Source organism: Drosophila subpulchrella, chromosome 2R (assembly GCF_014743375.2).
Source record: "Drosophila subpulchrella strain 33 F10 #4 breed RU33 chromosome 2R, RU_Dsub_v1.1 Primary Assembly, whole genome shotgun sequence".
NCBI lineage: Eukaryota > Metazoa > Arthropoda > Insecta > Diptera > Drosophilidae > Drosophila > Drosophila subpulchrella.
Genome location: NC_050611.1, coordinates 11413564 through 11431660, shown reverse-complemented (window position 1 = coordinate 11431660; position 18097 = coordinate 11413564). Strand labels below are relative to the sequence as shown.

Here is an 18097-nt window from a genome sequence, read left to right as displayed (position 1 = left end):
GGCAAAGAGAAAAGCACTGCCGGCGCTCAGAGAGAGCAAAGTGCGCGGCTAACTTATTCTATTGAACAATGAATTTGTCACGCCTACCCTGACGCACACAACGCTTAAATCTGTCTTCCGCCGGTAGGTGGCGCATTTAAATCTCGCTTTGCTGCTTGCATATCTCCATTTCCCTTTGGTCGCTTAAGCTGAGTAACGGGTATCTGATAGTCGAGGTACTCGACTATAGCGTTCTCCCTTGTTTTATTTGTATTGGATTTGCGCCGCTGTCTCGGCGAGTCCTGTGTGCATCGCAGCGCGATTTCGGAATTCTGCAATTTGCACAATAAATTTTAATTCAATTTACTGTTAAACTCACCCAGAGACACAACAACTAACTAAATGCGGACGCGGAAGTGCGCATTCTGGCATGACAATCGTCGCAGGATTCAGCCGGGGGATGGAGGCGATGCAGCCGGAGATTACCATCGGGGAAGGGATACAGTGAAGCCAAACGAAGGGGGAAAATGTAGGGATAGGGTAATCGTGATTAGGTGGTGCTCAGAGTACTTACTTTAATGTGATATTACAGTTTTAACATGACTACATTAAATATTCGTCTCTAGACTCAAAAAATATGTATTATAATAATTATTGATAGGTATGGTATGGTATAATGGTATGGTATGGAATGGTATAATAATGAAATTATTTAAAAATAAAACCTTATAATAATAACAAGATAGTTAAAGTTATCAAATTCATAAGTCAAAGTTTGTTTATTTGATCCTAGACTCCTTAGAATTTACAAATTCCGACTTGTTGTAACTAAAGATAATATAGACTATTTTATAGTCTCTGTTTTAACGCAGTCTTATCAGCTACGATTGAGGGGTGTATCAATATTGTAAATTTTCCTTTTTACATTTTAATGTTTATAATTAATTTCCCATATGGAATTTTTCGTTATTGCTTTATTAAATAAGAAAATATAAATAGTTAATATACCATATATAATATACCATATTAATATATAGAACATAATTATATTTAAATATTGATCTTATAAATTGAATAGAGAGACTACATTATTTGGATTAACTAATCACTTTGTTGAACAAATTAAATTATTTTTTGTTATATACAGACCTTAATAAGCTTATTTATTCCATTATAATTTGTGTTAACCGTAGCTAACTACAGCAAATTGTCGCCAGAATCCCAGTTCCTGTGCCCCCGTTGCCTTGACCCCGCCGCCGAATAACCTTCGTCCTGCGACCGCAGGAGCAATCTGCCGTTAGTTAGGGAACTTTATGTGCTGCAGGACCGCGGAACGGGCAATAAGTTGCGCTTATTATGATAATGGGCGCGCATGTGCAGCCATTTTGATTGGGCTGCGGCAGGATTGTAGTGGCAATGGTAAATGCAACGCCAGTTATCAAACGTAAGTGAATTGAATGTGCGCAGCTGCAGGGTCGCCAAGCGGAAACGGAAATGGAAATGGAATCGGTGTTACGCAATCGCATACACTAATTTGGAATTGTTGTCAAAAGTGCGAGGCAGTTTTCGTTGCCTTTGTGATTTTTTGTGTTCTTTTTTCGGGGTGCTGAAGACTCATTTGCGTTGCTGCCGCTGATGTTGCCAAAGGAATGGAGCCAAAGCAACAGGATCAGGGCCAAAAACCCGGCGGTCCTGAGGCGCAGAATGAGCCGCTGACCATAGTGTGAGTGCGTGCCAACTCAGTGAATTGTAATCTTAGATTTAAATAAAGGATACCTTTCAGCCAGTCCATGACATCGTTCTACGTTTACAATCCCTACGAAAAACGGAGTGTGGAGGTGCCCTTGACGTGAGTTTTATTTGGGCTAAACTAATACAATTGAATATCGAATTTTAAATTGAATTTGATTTACTATAGTTTGCTAAAGATATTTATAAGGAATAGTTATTGTGTTTAATCGGTTTCACTAAATTTTAATATTGTAAAAAGTCTACTGTAAAAGTTAAGCTGTATGTTTCACTTCCTTTTAGTTAGTTTGTATATACTTTTCTAACAAAACTACTATTCTTTAAGTTGTCATATACCCATGGTTTTCCTTAATAGAGCTAAACTAAAAAAGTTTTAGAATCATAAAGGTACATAAGGAACTAATACAAAGTACAAAACTTTGGTAACTTTTTCTTGCTGGAAAATACATTATTGCTTTAATGATATATAACATATATGTTAATGACGATTCAGAAGGCTTTAGTCAAATTACTTACATATATTTTAAAAGAATAAATATACAAATGAAGCTAATGATTTTAAAGGTTTTTAAATAAAGAAACTAGGCATTTATTTTCTTTAGTTATTTACATTTTCATACATTTTATCCACTTCAAATGTAGTAACTGCGATGCTTTCATTTCCCTGCTCAAATGCGTGATTGGAACGGGGATCCTGGCGATGCCGCTGGCCTTCCGGTGCTCGGGATTCGTGGTGGGTGCCGTGATGTCCATCCTTCTGATGATCCTCCTGACGTACTCCATCCACTTGCTGGTCTGTAAGTGGCTACCTCGACATCCTCGATCCCCATTTTAATTACCTCCAGTGCCAACAGATCGCTGGCATGACGGAGTGCTGTCGCAGGCGCGAGGTTCCCCAAGTTTCCATGCCAGAGGCCGTCAGAATCGCCTACGAGGAGGGTCCCAAATGGGTCAATTGTTTTGGGCGAGCTGCCGGTTTTTTGACCACCTGCGTTCTGGTCTTTGGACAGTTCCTTTTGTGCACCGTTTACCTGGTTTTCGTGGCCAAGAACTTCAAGGAGATCGGCGATTACTATGGTGAGAGGTACAGTGAGCGGTATTATGTGCTGGGCGCCTGTCTGATCCTCCTGCCGCTTTTTATGATTCGTCGATTAAAGTACCTGGTGCCCTTGAACTTGGTCTCCAACTTTCTGCTATATGCGGGATTTGCCCTAATAATGTACTATCTGTTCAGTGGTCTTCCCGATATCAATAATCGTGAGTTGGCCACGCCTCCTGCCGAATGGATTGAGTTCTTTGCCATCGCCGCCTTCTCGCTAACAGCTGTTGGTTCGGTAAGTTACAAGAGATCTTTAAAAATACTTATCCATTTAAAAGATACAATCTCTAGATGCTCGTTGTTGAGGCTCATATGGCGCATCCGCAAAGCTACCTGGGCATCTTTGGAGTCCTAAACCTGGCTGTTTTCTTCATCCTGATTTCTAATATGTTCTTTGGCATTATGGGCTATTGGCGGTTCGGGGAAAGTGTCCATGCTAGTATCACCCTCAATATTCCGAAGAACGAAATGTAGGTAAAATAAAAGTTTTTTTAAACAAATAATTTAGAGGTACAGATACATCCGCTTTTGTGATAACGAATATATCCGTACGGATTTTAAAACTATATTCTAAGATAAAGCTTTTTAAATTGTACAGTATTTACTTAATTCGTTAAATTCATTAAACTCTAAAATGCTTAAAATCATAGTTGCGGCCTTCATGCATACTTAATTGTTTAATTTTTCCCAATTTGTTTATATTATTTCCGTTTAGCCTTTCCCAGATCATTAAAGTCTGCATAGCCTCTGGAATATTTCTCAGTTATCCCCTGAATGGCTTTGTAGTGATCACTGTGATCTTTAGCGACTACACAAAGACCACTGAGAGGAGAAAGCATCAGACTTTGATTGAGTATATAGTTCGGATAGCGTTTCTGATTCTCACAGGTGGGTTTTTATCCGTTTGATAATTAATAATAATTTATTTATAACTTACCTAAATTCCCTAGGTGCGGTGGCGGTGGGTGTGCCAAATCTAGCGGCTCTCACTGAATTGGAGGGGGCTTTTTCGCTGAGCAACCTGAATCTTCTGTGTCCGGCTCTAATCGATGTCTTCCTCAATTACAGCAAAGGATATGGCCGGCTGAGGTGGAAGTTGATTCGCGACATACTGCTCATCCTAATTGGCCTTATTTTCGGAATAGTGGGCTGCACGGTGGCCATGATTCAGCTGATCCACGACTTTCGAACGACGCTCAGCAGTATGTAAGGAAAACCCACTTTTATTGGGATTTTTCTCAGCCTCTCGGTGCTCATTGTCGGAAATAAAATCGGATTTCGCCAGTTGTCTGCCTTTGTTCCCTGTTGTTGCGTTTAAGGACTAAATATTTGGCTTGCTTGTTCGGCGGCTTTTAATTAATTGCCAGCCAAGTGTTTGCCGGCTGCTGGCTTATCCCCTATTAAGTCGGTTGTCTAAGCTCCGCCGGTCGCTTGTTCTTGTTTGCTCAACGTGGCGTATACGCGACTAGGCGGCCATCAAGTATACGCCACGTTTAATTAGCCCAGCCGAGGCACAGGGGCCGCCGATCATTTGAAGTAAAGCCCTCGGCAGGGGGAACTGTAATCAAATGCAGCCAGAACCACAAGTCCCTGGCTCGTTTGCCTGGTTTGGGGATTTTAAAATTGAATTCCTTGCCTCAATGGAGCGCAAATACAAAAGGCAAAGTTGCCTAGCTGCCGCACAATAAACTAAAAGACAAATACACAAATACAAATTCCGAGCCAAGAAGAAGAAGTACAATCCCGACTCGTCCTGCAGCTCCTACTTACGTATATATATTTATTTATATATATAAATAAATAGGCACAGGAAAAGCAACTGCCGACGACGGCGACTGTTGACTGCGCCAGTGTAAATAGCACGACCAGCGGAATACAATAAAAAATAAATACGAAAAAATAGTCCTGCAGCTTCTCAAGGAACTGCACGAAGGACAAGGAAGAAGACCACTACTGCAGCAAACACACACAAAACACAATTTCCATTCCTCAAATAGAAATACATACAAAAAAAATAAGGAAATAAAATAAAAAACAAACCGAGAGGAGGTGAAGAATAAAACGTTGCGACTGCCAGCGACAGCAGCCAGGATGAAGGGATCCCCCCAAGTGGGGGGATGGGGATTGGTATCCTGGAGTATCCTGGGGCATGATTTTTGCAGACATGTTGCTTAAAACTTAATTTAGAGCGCCGCTTGCACTGGCCTCCCAAAAATAAGGCCCGAAACCGAAAAGCAAATCAACGGAAAAAAGCGTCCGGGAAAAATAAGAGATGGAACACGAAATGAGATCAGGAGAAAAGGAAAAGCTCACATAGAAAATTTGCCAGCGGCGGCGGCCGCTTCAACTAATTTTCGTATATAATTCCGTGGGCCAGACAGGATGCGGAAGTGGGTGGTGGACTCCTGGACTCCTCCGGCAGCCAGTTTCTTGCCTAGTTGTCAGTGCAGCATCATGTCAGTGTCATTATCAAACAATTCCCAGCCAACTCGGAAAAGCTAGGGGAAAAAGGAGTTGTGAAAGGAGGGGAGGGGGGTGGCCAAGTCCCACATGGTTGGCGGCTAAAATGTCGCTGGCCCCTTCCTTGGAGTCTCAGACAATGCGTGCCACAACTTCATTCCCGACTGTCTCGCTCCGTGTCCTGGCTGTCACATGTCCGCCGGTCGGAGTCGTCGAGTCCTGTCAGGCCAAACTCTCAAATTGAAAAAATTCCATTTTAATACAATTATTTGTAGGCTAAAAAGAAAGGAAAAAGAACCAGCCCAAGATGGTTCCAAGAATGGGCAGGATATATGTAGGAAAGGAGATGAAATATGGTGGATGTCTGAGGTATGGCATATTATGTATTTTGTAACATTACATTTATGTTACAATCCTAAAATAGTTTTCTGACTTACAGTTCTTTTATTCAGTAGATAAATGCTTTACAGAGTCCTTAAAAAAATGATAACTTTCTGCAGTCCAAAACAATCTTTAAAAAGTTTCAGGATTGTGGATATATTACTTCCTTTAGTTCAAAGGGTTCTAGAAATTCATAATATCTTAATAAGTCAAACAACAAATTCAAACAAATTTTGAAACGTATTTATTTTATAGTTAAACGTTTAAGCATAATAAAATATAGTTTACCCATTGCTAAATCATTTCTAAGACACTTATTTTGCTTGCTGATAATATATAAAATCGGAAAAACTGGTCATTCCTTTCTAACCAGACACTCGTAAGCATAAAAAATCCATCTGAAGAGCCTCACATTTCTCGGGCTGCGAAATGACTCCTCACAGTTGTTTGCGGAGGATTGACAGGGGCAAAAAGCAGGGATAAAAGTGGATCCTGTGGGCTAGATGAGGACCCCGGTCCCTGGTCCCTGGTCCACGGTCCCCGGAGCACAGGTGAAGGTAACTCTGGGGTCGAGTGTCTGAGGTCTCGTACTCTCCAAGCGGCTTTGGCACGTTCCATTTGTGCCGCCTAACATTTATTTACTTGGCTGACTGAAATGTCATATTTGCCTTTGGCCCACGTTTACTTCATTCTGATTGTATGTGATTTGCATGCCGAAGGGTATGGGAAAATTAAACCGCAAAGATGGAGAGAGTGAGTGTGCGGTTGAGGTATAAAGAAAGAAAGCCAAATTGTCACAGCGGCGAGAGCATCTCAACTATTTACTTATTTATTTCGCATTGAATGAGAGTTTGCCTGAGAATTTTAGCCAAGTTCCCAGTATTTGCAGCGTTCCTTTCCAATTTGAAATGTGCACTGGCCGGTGACGTGGAATAATGCTGGTATGCCAGCCATCTAACCATCTATCCCTCTAAGCGCTCAGCCATCTATCCATCCATCCATCCATCCATTCTTCCACCTATCCAGTCATCCACATCCTTCTGCTGGCATTTGCTTTTGTTTGCGGCATGCGATTTGTAGATTTTTCAACCCAAAACGCTTTGGCAGTGGACACAGCGGCAAATAATGCAGGTCGAGGGGCTGAGGATATGGAATATGGGATGCAGGATATGGGATATATGCATGGGGAGCGGAGAGATTCCGGACAACTGGTCAACAATGTGCCAGTGCATAAGTTGGCATTATGCAACAAATATGCAACAGAGCCGGCTCAGAGCCTCGGGTCACATGACCGCTTGCATGCTAAATTCTTCAAAGGGGGGGGCTGGTAAATTTTACCCAGAGGGCCAAAAGAGTTGGCCAAATCACTCAGCTTGAGTTTGCTGACCGATTTGCATACTCAAGCAGCCGTCCGGGCATCTTCAAGATACAAAGATACAACTTCTCGCCTGCACTTGGAAACGAAAATTACCCGAAATCGTGAGCATTTTAATGAAATTTATATATATTTAGCATACAACTAAATAGTGAAATTTAAAATGATACAAAATTATATTGCGTTTCTTAGAAAAATACTGAAGTGGAAATAGTGCAATCAAGGATATCACACTCTTATTGATTGTATGGCCTCTTAAAAGTCAGTTACATATATTTAAGAAATGACAAAACTTTAAGATCAACTAATATATTATAATAATTTTACTATTGTTACGGGCTGATGTTCATATTTATATTATTTTTATTTGCATCAAAGTCTCAAACTTAGTATATTTAATAAAGATCTTTAAATTATTATCTGTTTTGAGTATCCGTAATGATAGGATACATTGTGTTCAAAATCTGGGGCCAAGAAACGTTTGGGTGATTAAGAAAATAAGTGAAAATGAAATTTGCCAAGTGCAACCGTCTGCAATCAGTGAGAGTTGCAAGTTGAGTCCCCCCCTCCATTCGAGACTGCTAATTAAGTGTGTGAATTCCTATCGGGCTGGGAGTTGTTGTTTTTCTAATGAACCAACTAATTGCATCTAACGGCAACTGCAAAAGTAATCAAAGTGGCAGGCTCCCAACTGCAAGAGCCCAAGAGTCGGCAAAATGGCAATAATAACGAAACTTTGTTCAAGAATTTTTGGAATGTTGCACAAATATGCGCAAGAATGCAGGAAAATATGCTTGGACCAATGCAAACGTGATTGGGCGTTGGAAAGAGATGGCTGGAAAGGGAAAAGAACTTGAAGAAAGAGAAGGGTGATTGGCTAGAGAAAGAGAGAGGGAGAGGTAGAGGAGGAGATCGACTGAAGTGGCAGACAGAAGCTCGTTCAAATTGCTCTTGCTGTTGCTGTTGCTGGCTTATATCAATAATTGCCAAAAGCAAATTGGAAAAGTTATGCGCCTGCAGTTAATGCGACCAGCGGAAATAGTCGCAGTCAAAATGGCGCAACAGCCAAACGGAAGTGCCCAAAATACCCACACACACACCCACACACACTCAAGTATGAATATCCAAAGTTGTTGACTGTACTTTGGTTATTAGTATTTTAGTTTGGGAAAGAGTTTGTCGATTTGGGGATTAAATTCGTGGGCCTAAGACATTATTAAAATTAAGCTATGGCAAAACAACTTAGCAATTCAATTTGTTTAAAAACAATAGCACTGTGTATTAGATTTATATAATTTTATTACCGCATTTTATTTAAAGTTAGTACGAATTATTATTAATCTTACCTTAAAAATGTTTAGGATCTAAGTACTAGAAAACTTTTCAAGGCCATTTATTACGTCTTTTATTATTTCAGAGCTCGTTAAAATATAGAAATACGAAAACATCTAATTACTTATTTTTTATAACAACAGTATCAATTCTTCGGTCTCAAAATTGAATGTTTTTAACCCACCGATTTCTTCTTGTTTTGTTTCAAAATTTTGTTTTGCAACTTGTGTATTTTTTCCCTTCTGGACGAGACGAAAACTTGGCTGGCACTCGGGATTTGTTGAAGCAGCTCTTAAGATACTTTCGGTATGCCAATTGGCATTCGGCTTCGATTTGAGTTCTGCTTGGTTTGGCTTGTTACTTTTGGGTTACTCAAACTGCGCCACCAACTTGTTCAGGTTGTTGGCCACGGAAACCGCGAGTTCTGCTCGGCTCATTGAATTGATATTCGCAATTAAAATGTTTTTCGAGCTCCACTAATGATCGAAAGATGGACGCTATAAAAGCAGGGGGCTCTGGACAGATAGAACAATATAAATTGTGAAAACTACAAAATGAATCGAGGTCTAGTGCTGCTGGTAGTACTTAAAATGTTTGCCTTAGGCGAGGTGAGTTAGGCCCCAGAAATCATAAAATTAGTCTCTAGTAATCAGGATGTTTTTTAGTCCCGTTTCGCTAAGATAAATATTAACCTGGGATTAACTGTGGCTGATGAATCACCCAAGACGATTACCGAGGATATGATTCGTCTGTGCGGCGATCAAACGGATGTATCTCTCAGGGACCTGCACAAACTTCAGCAGGAGGACTTTTCGGATCCCACGGAATCGATTCAGTGCTTCACCCATTGTCTCTATGAGCAAATGGGTCTCATGCACGATGGCGTTTTTGTGGAACGAGACTTCTTTGGGCAGCTCTCGGATGCCAGTAATCCTGATGTCTGGCCAGAACGTCAGTGCCACATGATAAGTGGCAGCAACAAATGCGAGACTGCCTTTAAAATCCACCTGTGCCGGCAGATGATGAAGCAGCAGACACAGATCACCTTGGCCGGGAAGGATGTGGAGGTCACGACTCCATCGGAGACCACCGAGCCAATGCCCTAGGTTGTGTGATTACATTCGGTGGTGGTATATGGGATTTTCGATTGTGTGAAAAATGTCTATTTCATTAAATATATGTCTTATGTCCTCAAAATAATGAGAAAGTATAACTATTTAAATAACATATCTAGTGTGATTTGACATTATGTATTAAAAACCTAATATATCATATATATATCCGATTTCCGACGTCTAATCATAATCTATAGTTCCAAATGTTGGTTAATCTGGGGTGATTTGATCATGTATAATAAAATCCTTAAATATTACGATAACAAAAATTGAAACTAAAAACCATCGAACTGAAATAAATGTCATAAATGACTAACATTATATGTATATGATATCTATAATCCGTGCCTTGACTTTAAGAAACCACATAAAAGGCTAAAGCTTAGGTATAAAATAGGTTTATAGTAATTTTGGTGATTACTATTGTTGATATTATTATATAAGCACTTTTTTCGGTTCCACCGGAGTTTAATTACAGGGCAACTTGATGTCCTGCTCCGCAATACTCCACTTAGCAAATTGAACATCTTGGACATCTCCTGATCCAGTGTGGCGTTCGAGATTTCCATATGGCCAAAGTCGGGGCACTTGACTCGACTGCGACCATTAGCGTTCGGCTGCCGATTGGGGATTTTCCCGGTGGCTCCTGCGGTTACTTCGCTTTTCCATGGAAATTTTGCCACTTAGTGCGGCAGACGGCGGCAAGGGCATTGTTAACTAAGCGCAGTTCGTGGGGCACACAGATGTGTAAATGACGCTAATGCCAGATCGAAGTTGGGAGTTTGCCCCCGACCACTTAGGGCCATCTCCAGCCACCCACCATACCATTTTGCCCACTTGTCTGCGATTTCGAGTGCATTTTGTGCGGCAATTATTTTTTTGCTCAATACCCTGAAACGCTGCACTTGACTTTAAATTGTCGCCAGATGCTCTGTGACCACCTGAACTCTCAACTCTCGACTCGCTTTACCCATTTCCCATTTTCCATTTATTTTGCGGTGCCACTCCCACTTGGCTGCCTTTTAATTTGTTGCCTGCGCCAATTGTTAAGCAAAAGTGGCTAATTTGAAATTCTTTTGAGCGAAGTGCGCACATTTTTGAATGTCAACTTGCTGTCGTCGTAGTCGACGTCGTCGTCTTCCCGAATGCAGTACAGTTTTTCCCGCCCTCATTTTCGCCCAGGAAAACGGGATAGCGGGAAAGCGGGAAAGCGTCTGCCTTTGGTGGCTTTGGCTTTCGCTTTGTCTTTGTGTCACGCGGCATGAAATTGAATTTTCGGTCTGCACCGCCAGCAGAAGCGACAAGTGACAAAAGCCCGGCCAATTGTTGGGTGACCTCCAGGGCAACAGAGCCCCCCTCCAAAAATATGCACCCACCACCCTTGGAACTCCACCCCCCAGCAGCCCCCCTTAGCCTTCAATTAAGCCACAAGGGAAGGGGGCATACCATCGCCATTTTGACACTCATACAGCGTAATTCGAAATGAATGAAAATTTCTTTTTGTCTTCTCAGTCGGTTTTTCAGCTGTTGATGCTCTTGTTTTTCCCGCTTTTTCCTGCTTTTGTTGTTCTTGGTTTTTCTGCTCTTGAATTTCAATTTACATAAGTCTCTGGCTTTCCATCTCTTTGTTCGACTTTCATCTTAACTTTTGCCTACTTTTATTCCTTGCCGGCTCCTCGAGTTTGGCGGAGTCGCTGTTTTTGTGGTTAAATGTAAATTTTATTGAATTTAACTCTTTTTGTGTCTGTCTGGCTGAGCGTTAAAGAGGAAATTGCATAATTATGCCCAATCTTGAGGGCAATCCGCAAGTGTGCAATCTAAGAGTAGGAAAAAAGAAAACTTCTGGGGTTTGGTAAAGGAAGGTAATGGATACGGTTTTCCTCCTTCCTTACCTTTTCCGTTTGTCCTTAGGCTTACATTTCTTATCCTTTGAAGGCTTGTTAATTGAGAAAACCTCTTGCATGCAAATGTTTTCTCAAAAAAAGCCATATGCAGAACTACAGAAAGCTATTTTACGTTTTGTACAATTTACATGGTAAATAATTGGATATCACAGCCCATGCGAATTCATATTCTGTTTCTTTATAATGCAATGTTGTTACGGCTTTGTTTTTAACTTTTTGGTCATTTGTAATTTGTGTGGTTTTGTGTCTGAGCTCTCAGCTCATCTTGAAAATTGATTTCGCTTATCGGACTCCGAAACTGATAAAAAGTGCGGATGGTCTGTCGAAACTGCGAGGAGATGCGATCGGCGTAGCCGAAAAATACATTTATATTGCTACATTTATGCAACATTTCAATCATTAATAAATCAATTAAAATAAATTGGAATTTTGTGCGCTGATGTTGAACATGAAGAGGGTATTTATGCCCTGACAGGGAGTAAATTAACTTTGATGAAAACTTCAAAGAATTCAAACTGATTAACGTACTCAGTGAAAACTATATAAAATTTAAAAGAGTTCTTTTGCGATCCAGTAAATGCTTGCTTAATTTTTAATTATTATTTATAACCAATATTTAGAACCCATATATTATTTCAAATTATTTTTCATAAAAGTTTTAAATATTTTATTAAATTACATAGTATTTTCTTAAGGATGGTATAAAATTCGGTTATTAAAGACCACATCTCTACTTTCTTGTTTTTGTTTGCCCATTCTTTCCCTACCCTTTCCCTCTCTATAGGGCCGTTTCTTGTTCTGCTGTGTGATGGATTCGGTTCCATGCCATTTAATGCAATTACGCAAAGCTTACATTGCCCATTTTTGCGGACTCCCCCGCAGCGGCTGATATAAATCAGATATGGAAAAAATGAAGCGAACGACGGAAATTTTTGATGGCAGCCCTGACATTTTTAAGTGACAGACACTGGCCATGCAGAGAGCTTAAATTATTCATTTGATTTACGGCAAAAACATAAATTCACCGCAGCATGGGCGGGAGCTCCAATGAGCAGCAGTTGCATATTAAAATGCATTTATATCAAATTATGTATCATCTGTCAGACAACTGACAAAGTGCACGGAGGAAAAAGGGGGGTTAGTTCTTAAATGTTTAAAAAATATCAGGGATTGAAAAATGTTTTATTTTGTGTTTTAGGCCGGGTGACACCGAAATTTTTGTTTATTATTTTGAAAGAAAGATATTTAAAATAACACTAATATTAACTTTTTAGTCAGCTTAGACGGTTTGAAAGTAGGTTTAGATGAGTTGCATACTTTTTGACACATCCATAACATATTTAAAGGATAATTCTTTTAAAAAATATATAAAATGATAATAAAATATTACAATTATATTTTTTTCTGTGTGAGAAGTGAGGAGCGGGGCTAGCTAGGCAATCTCTCTTGGACATGGAACTACTCTCAGCGCCTTACAACTCGGGAGACATGTCGAAAGTTGCGCGACGTCTGTCGTTAGTGGATGTGTTAAGTAGAGGATTGTGAGTAGATGGGCGGGATCTGGATTGGGATAGGAATTGGGATCGGGGTCGGGATCTGGGGGCGGGGAAGTGGACTAAGACGAAGGCAAACAGACAGGCGACAAATCCACACCGCAGCTGCAAATAGACTGCAAGAGTGGGAAAGCGGTTAGACATGAGCGTTAAGAGCATTAGACTAAACTTTGCTTTTGCCTTGATATATGTGAAGAAAAAAGGTGAAAAAACTTTTTCTAAGAAGTTAAATATTTTAAAATTGCTAATAGGATACAAATGAGATAATAAGCAGATTCCACAACTCTCTATGGTTTTTAAATAACTTAAAAAAGTGTCGAAGAGTATGTATACAAATATTTAGCGTCATGTATTGGAATTAATCGTAAGGACTTTTGAATTATAAGCCCCATTAATTTCTGTGTCACCATTGAATGATAAAAAATGTTGGGGTCACATCTATATTTTATTAAATTTGAGTATGTAAGGGCTTAAATATTAGGCTTTAAGCCATGTTTACATAGACTATGAATTTGTAGAACTCTAACTAAATCTGTTCTGAAATAACTACAAATTATTTATAGAAACTTATGGTAATAATCACATGATTAACACCCATAAAAGTCAGGCAGTCATGGCAAAAAGCATTCTTATCTTCCCGCTAGAAGCCCATCTGATATTGATAATAATCCCAAACTTTGAGGCTCACTCTTTTTTTCAAATAGGTTTTCCGATACTTGCCGTTTTTTGTTTTTCATTTTCCTAGCCGCCTGCTGTTTGTTGGCTGGCTGAGCGAAAAGTTTTCCGCCTTCCGCCGGCTGCTGGCAGCTGTTGCGTGTTCTGGACCCATCCGCATCACCCCAGAAGTAGGAAAACAGGGAAACAAGTACGAACCAACGGGGCAGCAAAAAAATTACCCGAGCTTAGAGGCAGTTGCTGTTGTCTGCTCTCAGGCGTTAAAAGAAACCAACAGACCCGAGCTCGAGCCATAAAGGGAGTCAAAGATTTTGGCCAAAGATCGATATGGCAACAAAAAAATGTAAATAGAGTTCTCCGGCTGGGGGGAAAAGTTGCGTGGGGCCGGGGTATAGACCACAAAATCTCATCACGTTGTGCAAATACGGCCGCATGCCAGCCAGGCGTTCGAGTGTAGATTAAAAAATAGCCGCAAATAGCTGGGGGCCAGAAAGTAGGGCCGCTTTTCACACTTGAAAATCGATTACGCAGCTGTGATATGCCAAGCCCCCTCTTTCCGGTGGGCGAGCGTGTGTGAAAGTTTATTTTTTGTTCCGATTTTGGCAAATCACGTATTGGCAATTGCTTACACGCTGATTGAGTCCGAAAGCTTAGGGCCTAATTAGGTGGCCCCCAGGGAACGATTCGCTTTCTGCCATTTCATGGCAGTCAAATCAACGGAACTGCAGCTCCAGCTTACCAACTTCAAGTTTCATTTGTCATACGAAAGCTGCACAGAGGAAAAATGGTCACAAAAGGGAAATATGTTAAGCGATTAAAGGAGGGTATTTAATCTAGACTCCAAATTTAATTTAAATTGGTATTCAGATGAGGTCTTACAAAATTTAACAATTTTTCTAAGAAGACTTTGCATAAGCACTATCATTTTCGGTTAATGATTTCACAAATGCTAAAAAAAAGTCGGCGGATTAAGGTTAACATAAATGTTAACATAATGTTAACATAAACATTTTTAATTCAATTTTGAAAATCGGATTATTTGTAATTTTTATACAATAAGAAAATGTACCCTTGAGATGCAATAGTTTTTTTATTTGAGTTACTGAGATTTACTACCTTTTGTAATGAAATAAATATTAAAATCTTAATTCTTATTAAATCTTTTATTTCATGCTCAGAAAACTCTAATTACCATATTTGACATGGTAATGCTTTTATTTGAAAAGGTTTTATTATTCGAAATTATTTTGTTTACAACATAGTTTGATTTTAAATAGAGGTTCCTTAGACTTCACTGATAAGCACATTCAACTTGAAATGTTTTATGTATTTTTTCTCTCACTGTACTGGAGGAAAACCTCAATCAGCTTGGAGCCCCAGCTGAGGGCTTGAGTTATAGTCTGAGTTCGAGACAGCTGAAGACAACAGGGCGACACGAGGAATTTCTTCATTTACAGGAGACGGTTTGTGGTGAAAGTTGCTGACATGGCAAAGACAACAGGGCCAACAGAGAGAGAGTGAGAGAGAGATGGCAGGAGGGCGGCTGAAAGAGATGGGGAGAGCCGCTTGACGGCTTGTTGCGGTTGTGGTCGCGATGTTGGGTTTTAGATTTTTGCCAGCTGCTGTTGTGCCCCCTTGCATGCCATGCAAAAATAATTGCAGACATTTGTGGCCCAGGAAGCCTGGCAAGCCCAACATCCCGGCCAAAACCCAGCATCCCGGCATTTATTCCTGCTTATTGTATTAATTAAGAAATTTTAGTTGGGAATTCTGGCTGGTGGATTTGAGGTCTATTAAAATGAGTTGGCCACCAGTTGCCATTAATTTGCGCCTGGCACGTGATGCAGCGGCAGCCAGACAGGAATGTGCAGCATTCGGAATGCGAGAGTCCTTATTCCCAAGGAGCTGCATTCCTGCCCTTCCTTCCATCCTTTTCGTCTCCGATGGTTAATGAGTTATGTCAAAGGAAAACAATGTTTGTTACTTCATTTATATGCCATTATTATTTGTGTTGTGGTCGTCCTGCAGGAGCTGCTCCTCCAGCAACTTCTTCATCATCTTCTGGCCATGGTATCTTAGTTTTTCTTTCAGCTTCAGCTGGCAGCCAAGCTCTATTATGCTCCTTGTTTTGCCATTTGACCTCGCCCTCGCCCTCTCCACTGGTTGTTTATGGCAAAAGTTTTCCTCCATTTTCCTTTTTATTCCCTGGCAGTTTGTTGTTGTGCGGTCGCATTGTGCTATGATTATGATTGTATTTCGTCATGTCACTATTATTTGCTATTTTTCGCTTCAACTTTGCCCCTCCAGCGTTCTCATTTGTCTTACTTCTTCTTCTTGGGATTTAATTTGCTGCTTGCAAATCCATTTAAAGTTGAATTTAATGCCAGTGGCCCGCTTGGCTGATTCTTTTGGAGGGCTTAAATTTAATTATGCTGATTTGTTCCACTTTGGCGTGGCGCATAAAATATATTACGCATACGACGTGTATGCACTGTGCCACTGCCGCTGGCCAAAGTACCGACAATTGTAATTAAAACTAATTAATTGCGCAAATATTTGGCTTTGCTAATGGGTTTAATGAAATGTTATTGTTGGCTGCCACTTGTCCCTGGCCAGTTCGCCAAACAAAAGATGAATTTACTTGGTTAATTATGCCAGGAGTGGGCCTAAAGTGCTGCCATCGAGGTTTGTCTAATATGATTTTAATTAAAATAACCTGAGGTTGAGTTTTCTTCTTTGACCTGGGCATGGTCTTATTTTTGAGGGTGAGCAATAATTGAATTACGAATCTAATTAACTCAGATTTGACGTAATTAGAGCATTTAAATACCCATAAATCTATTGTGATCCCTAAGAGTTTGTCGGAATAAAATGAACAAACACGACTTACATACTTTTTAACATATTTTCATTTTATTTTCTATTATAAAAGGTTTTTTTTTATATTTTGTTTTGATTCAAGTAAATGTTTTTAATTGATTTCCAAGAAAAATAAAAAATGATGAAATCGAAATGCGTTATACTACCCCTAACATATAATATCGTGTCTTAGTTTAGCTTGAACTTTTTTAACTTATTTGTATTATCATTTGTTGCCCAAACTATTGTAATTATTTCCATCTGAAACATATCAAGATAGCACTTTTACCTTACTACACAGCATAAATATAGATTCCAGTTGCCATATGCCGAGGAAAACTAAACAAATTGCGTAATAAACAAGAGCACACATAGACACCTGGCCTTCTTCCCTCACGACTTCCTGACTGAGCTCCTTTAATTGTGATAAAGCTATCTCTCCGCCAAGGATCTTGGGGGGTTTTATGGATGGGTGGGTGTATGGGGGAGGGTGGTTGTGGCAACGGCGACATGTTGTGCACAACAAATAATAAAAGCAGCAACAAAAGCAGCCAGAACAACAACAGCAATCAGGAGCAGTTAATAGAGGGAAGCGCAGTTTATCAACTTAACATGTTGGCAGGGAAAGGAATGGTATGGTAGAATATGGGTATGGAATGGTAGGGAATGGAGTTTTTTGGGGCAAAATGCGGACTTGTAACGAGTTGTAAATGTGTGCGTGCGCGTATCTGTATCTGGGTGTGTGTCTGTCTGAGTGGCTCTGTGTGCGTGCGTGCGCTCAATGATTAATTGCAATAAAACACTCATGATCCAGAAACTGGGAAACTGGGGAAGCGAAGACCCGTACGAATATGATAAATGGCATTTTGTATTGCCCACACTAGCACAAGCGCATGCAACCTTACACTCGGAAAATGGGATCTTAAGAGGGTCTCAAAAAAAAAAATTGATCTTTAGCTGCTTAAGCATGAATGGTCATTTCTCTTAAAGAGTTCTTCAATTATAATTCATCAGATCTCGTTTTCTGTTATAATATAAAAATCTAAGCGATTACTTGGAAAGAGATTTATAAATGTTTTAAGTACTGAAAGAATTTTTTATCTTACGTAAAGGTTATTCTACAGAACGAACGAATGTTTCAGGTGATTTAAAGTGATCCAAGTGTTTTCAAAATCGAAGCAAGCGATGGGGCTTGGAATGTCTAATAAAGCTGTCGAAAAGTATGCAACAATATATTTTGAATTTTGAAAAGCGTCGTATTCGTCACTTACTTTTTTGCACCTCTAAAAGTATTTATAAACCAAGGACTATTGTTAGCAGACTCATTAAGATAAATAATGTTTGTTATAATATATGTGGTTAAAATAAAAAACCTGATATATTTCTCTGGGTGTACTTCCAAACTTGTCTCCTCGGCTTGTTGGCACTTGGATCCGCATAACCGCGAGCGTCTTTACTTTTCCTTTATTTTATTTTGGTTGGCTCAGGCCCCATTTTTGGTTCGTATTCGTAGACGCTCAAATTTATGCTACTCTCTTGTCTGCCCCCCTGGTAGCCCGTTCCCCACATGGGTTCGGTGTAAAATTCGGAAAAGGACGAAAAAAGCTGAGGGAAGG

At 40.0% G+C, this 18097-nt stretch overlaps 2 protein-coding genes across 10 annotated transcripts; both read left to right on the top strand.

The window, feature by feature from the left end:
* Positions 1-1527: 1527 nt before the first annotated feature.
* Positions 1528-4074, top strand: LOC119550731 (glutamate transporter polyphemus). Of its 9 annotated transcripts, none has more exons than XM_037859636.1 (7): positions 1528-1702; positions 1763-1828; positions 2371-2521; positions 2583-3062; positions 3119-3297; positions 3543-3715; positions 3778-4074. In XM_037859636.1, exons 1-7 carry the CDS (start codon positions 1629-1631, stop codon positions 4035-4037), a joined length of 1383 nt encoding a protein of 460 aa, XP_037715564.1. In that variant the 5' UTR covers positions 1528-1628; the 3' UTR covers positions 4038-4074. The 9 variants fall into 9 exon arrangements, with proteins under 9 accessions (XP_037715564.1, XP_037715563.1, XP_037715568.1 ...); XM_037859635.1 differs by having other exon boundaries at positions 1751-1828; XM_037859638.1 differs by having other exon boundaries at positions 1617-1702; positions 1767-1828.
* A 4855-nt stretch (positions 4075-8929) lies between these two features.
* LOC119549734 (general odorant-binding protein 56a) lies at positions 8930-9481 on the top strand. Its single transcript, XM_037857976.1, has 2 exons — positions 8930-8983; positions 9041-9481. Exons 1-2 carry the CDS (start codon positions 8930-8932, stop codon positions 9479-9481), a joined length of 495 nt encoding a protein of 164 aa, XP_037713904.1.
* Positions 9482-18097: the final 8616 nt, after the last annotated feature.

What these genes read in the sequence shown, in the direction of transcription:
- LOC119550731 (XM_037859635.1), top strand. Translation starts at nt 1,629, where the DNA reads ATGGAGCCAAAGCAACAGGATCAGGGCCAAAAACCCGGCGGTCCTGAG. An exon ending in CGCTAACAGCTGTTGGTTCG is followed by an intron (nt 3,063 to 3,118) that starts GTAAGTTACAAG and finishes TACAATCTCTAG; the next exon opens with ATGCTCGTTGTTGAGGCTCA. An exon ending in AGCGTTTCTGATTCTCACAG is followed by an intron (nt 3,716 to 3,777) that starts GTGGGTTTTTAT and finishes TAAATTCCCTAG; the next exon opens with GTGCGGTGGCGGTGGGTGTG.
- LOC119549734 (XM_037857976.1), top strand. Translation starts at nt 8,930, where the DNA reads ATGAATCGAGGTCTAGTGCTGCTGGTAGTACTTAAAATGTTTGCCTTA. An exon ending in AAATGTTTGCCTTAGGCGAG is followed by an intron (nt 8,984 to 9,040) that starts GTGAGTTAGGCC and finishes GATGTTTTTTAG; the next exon opens with TCCCGTTTCGCTAAGATAAA.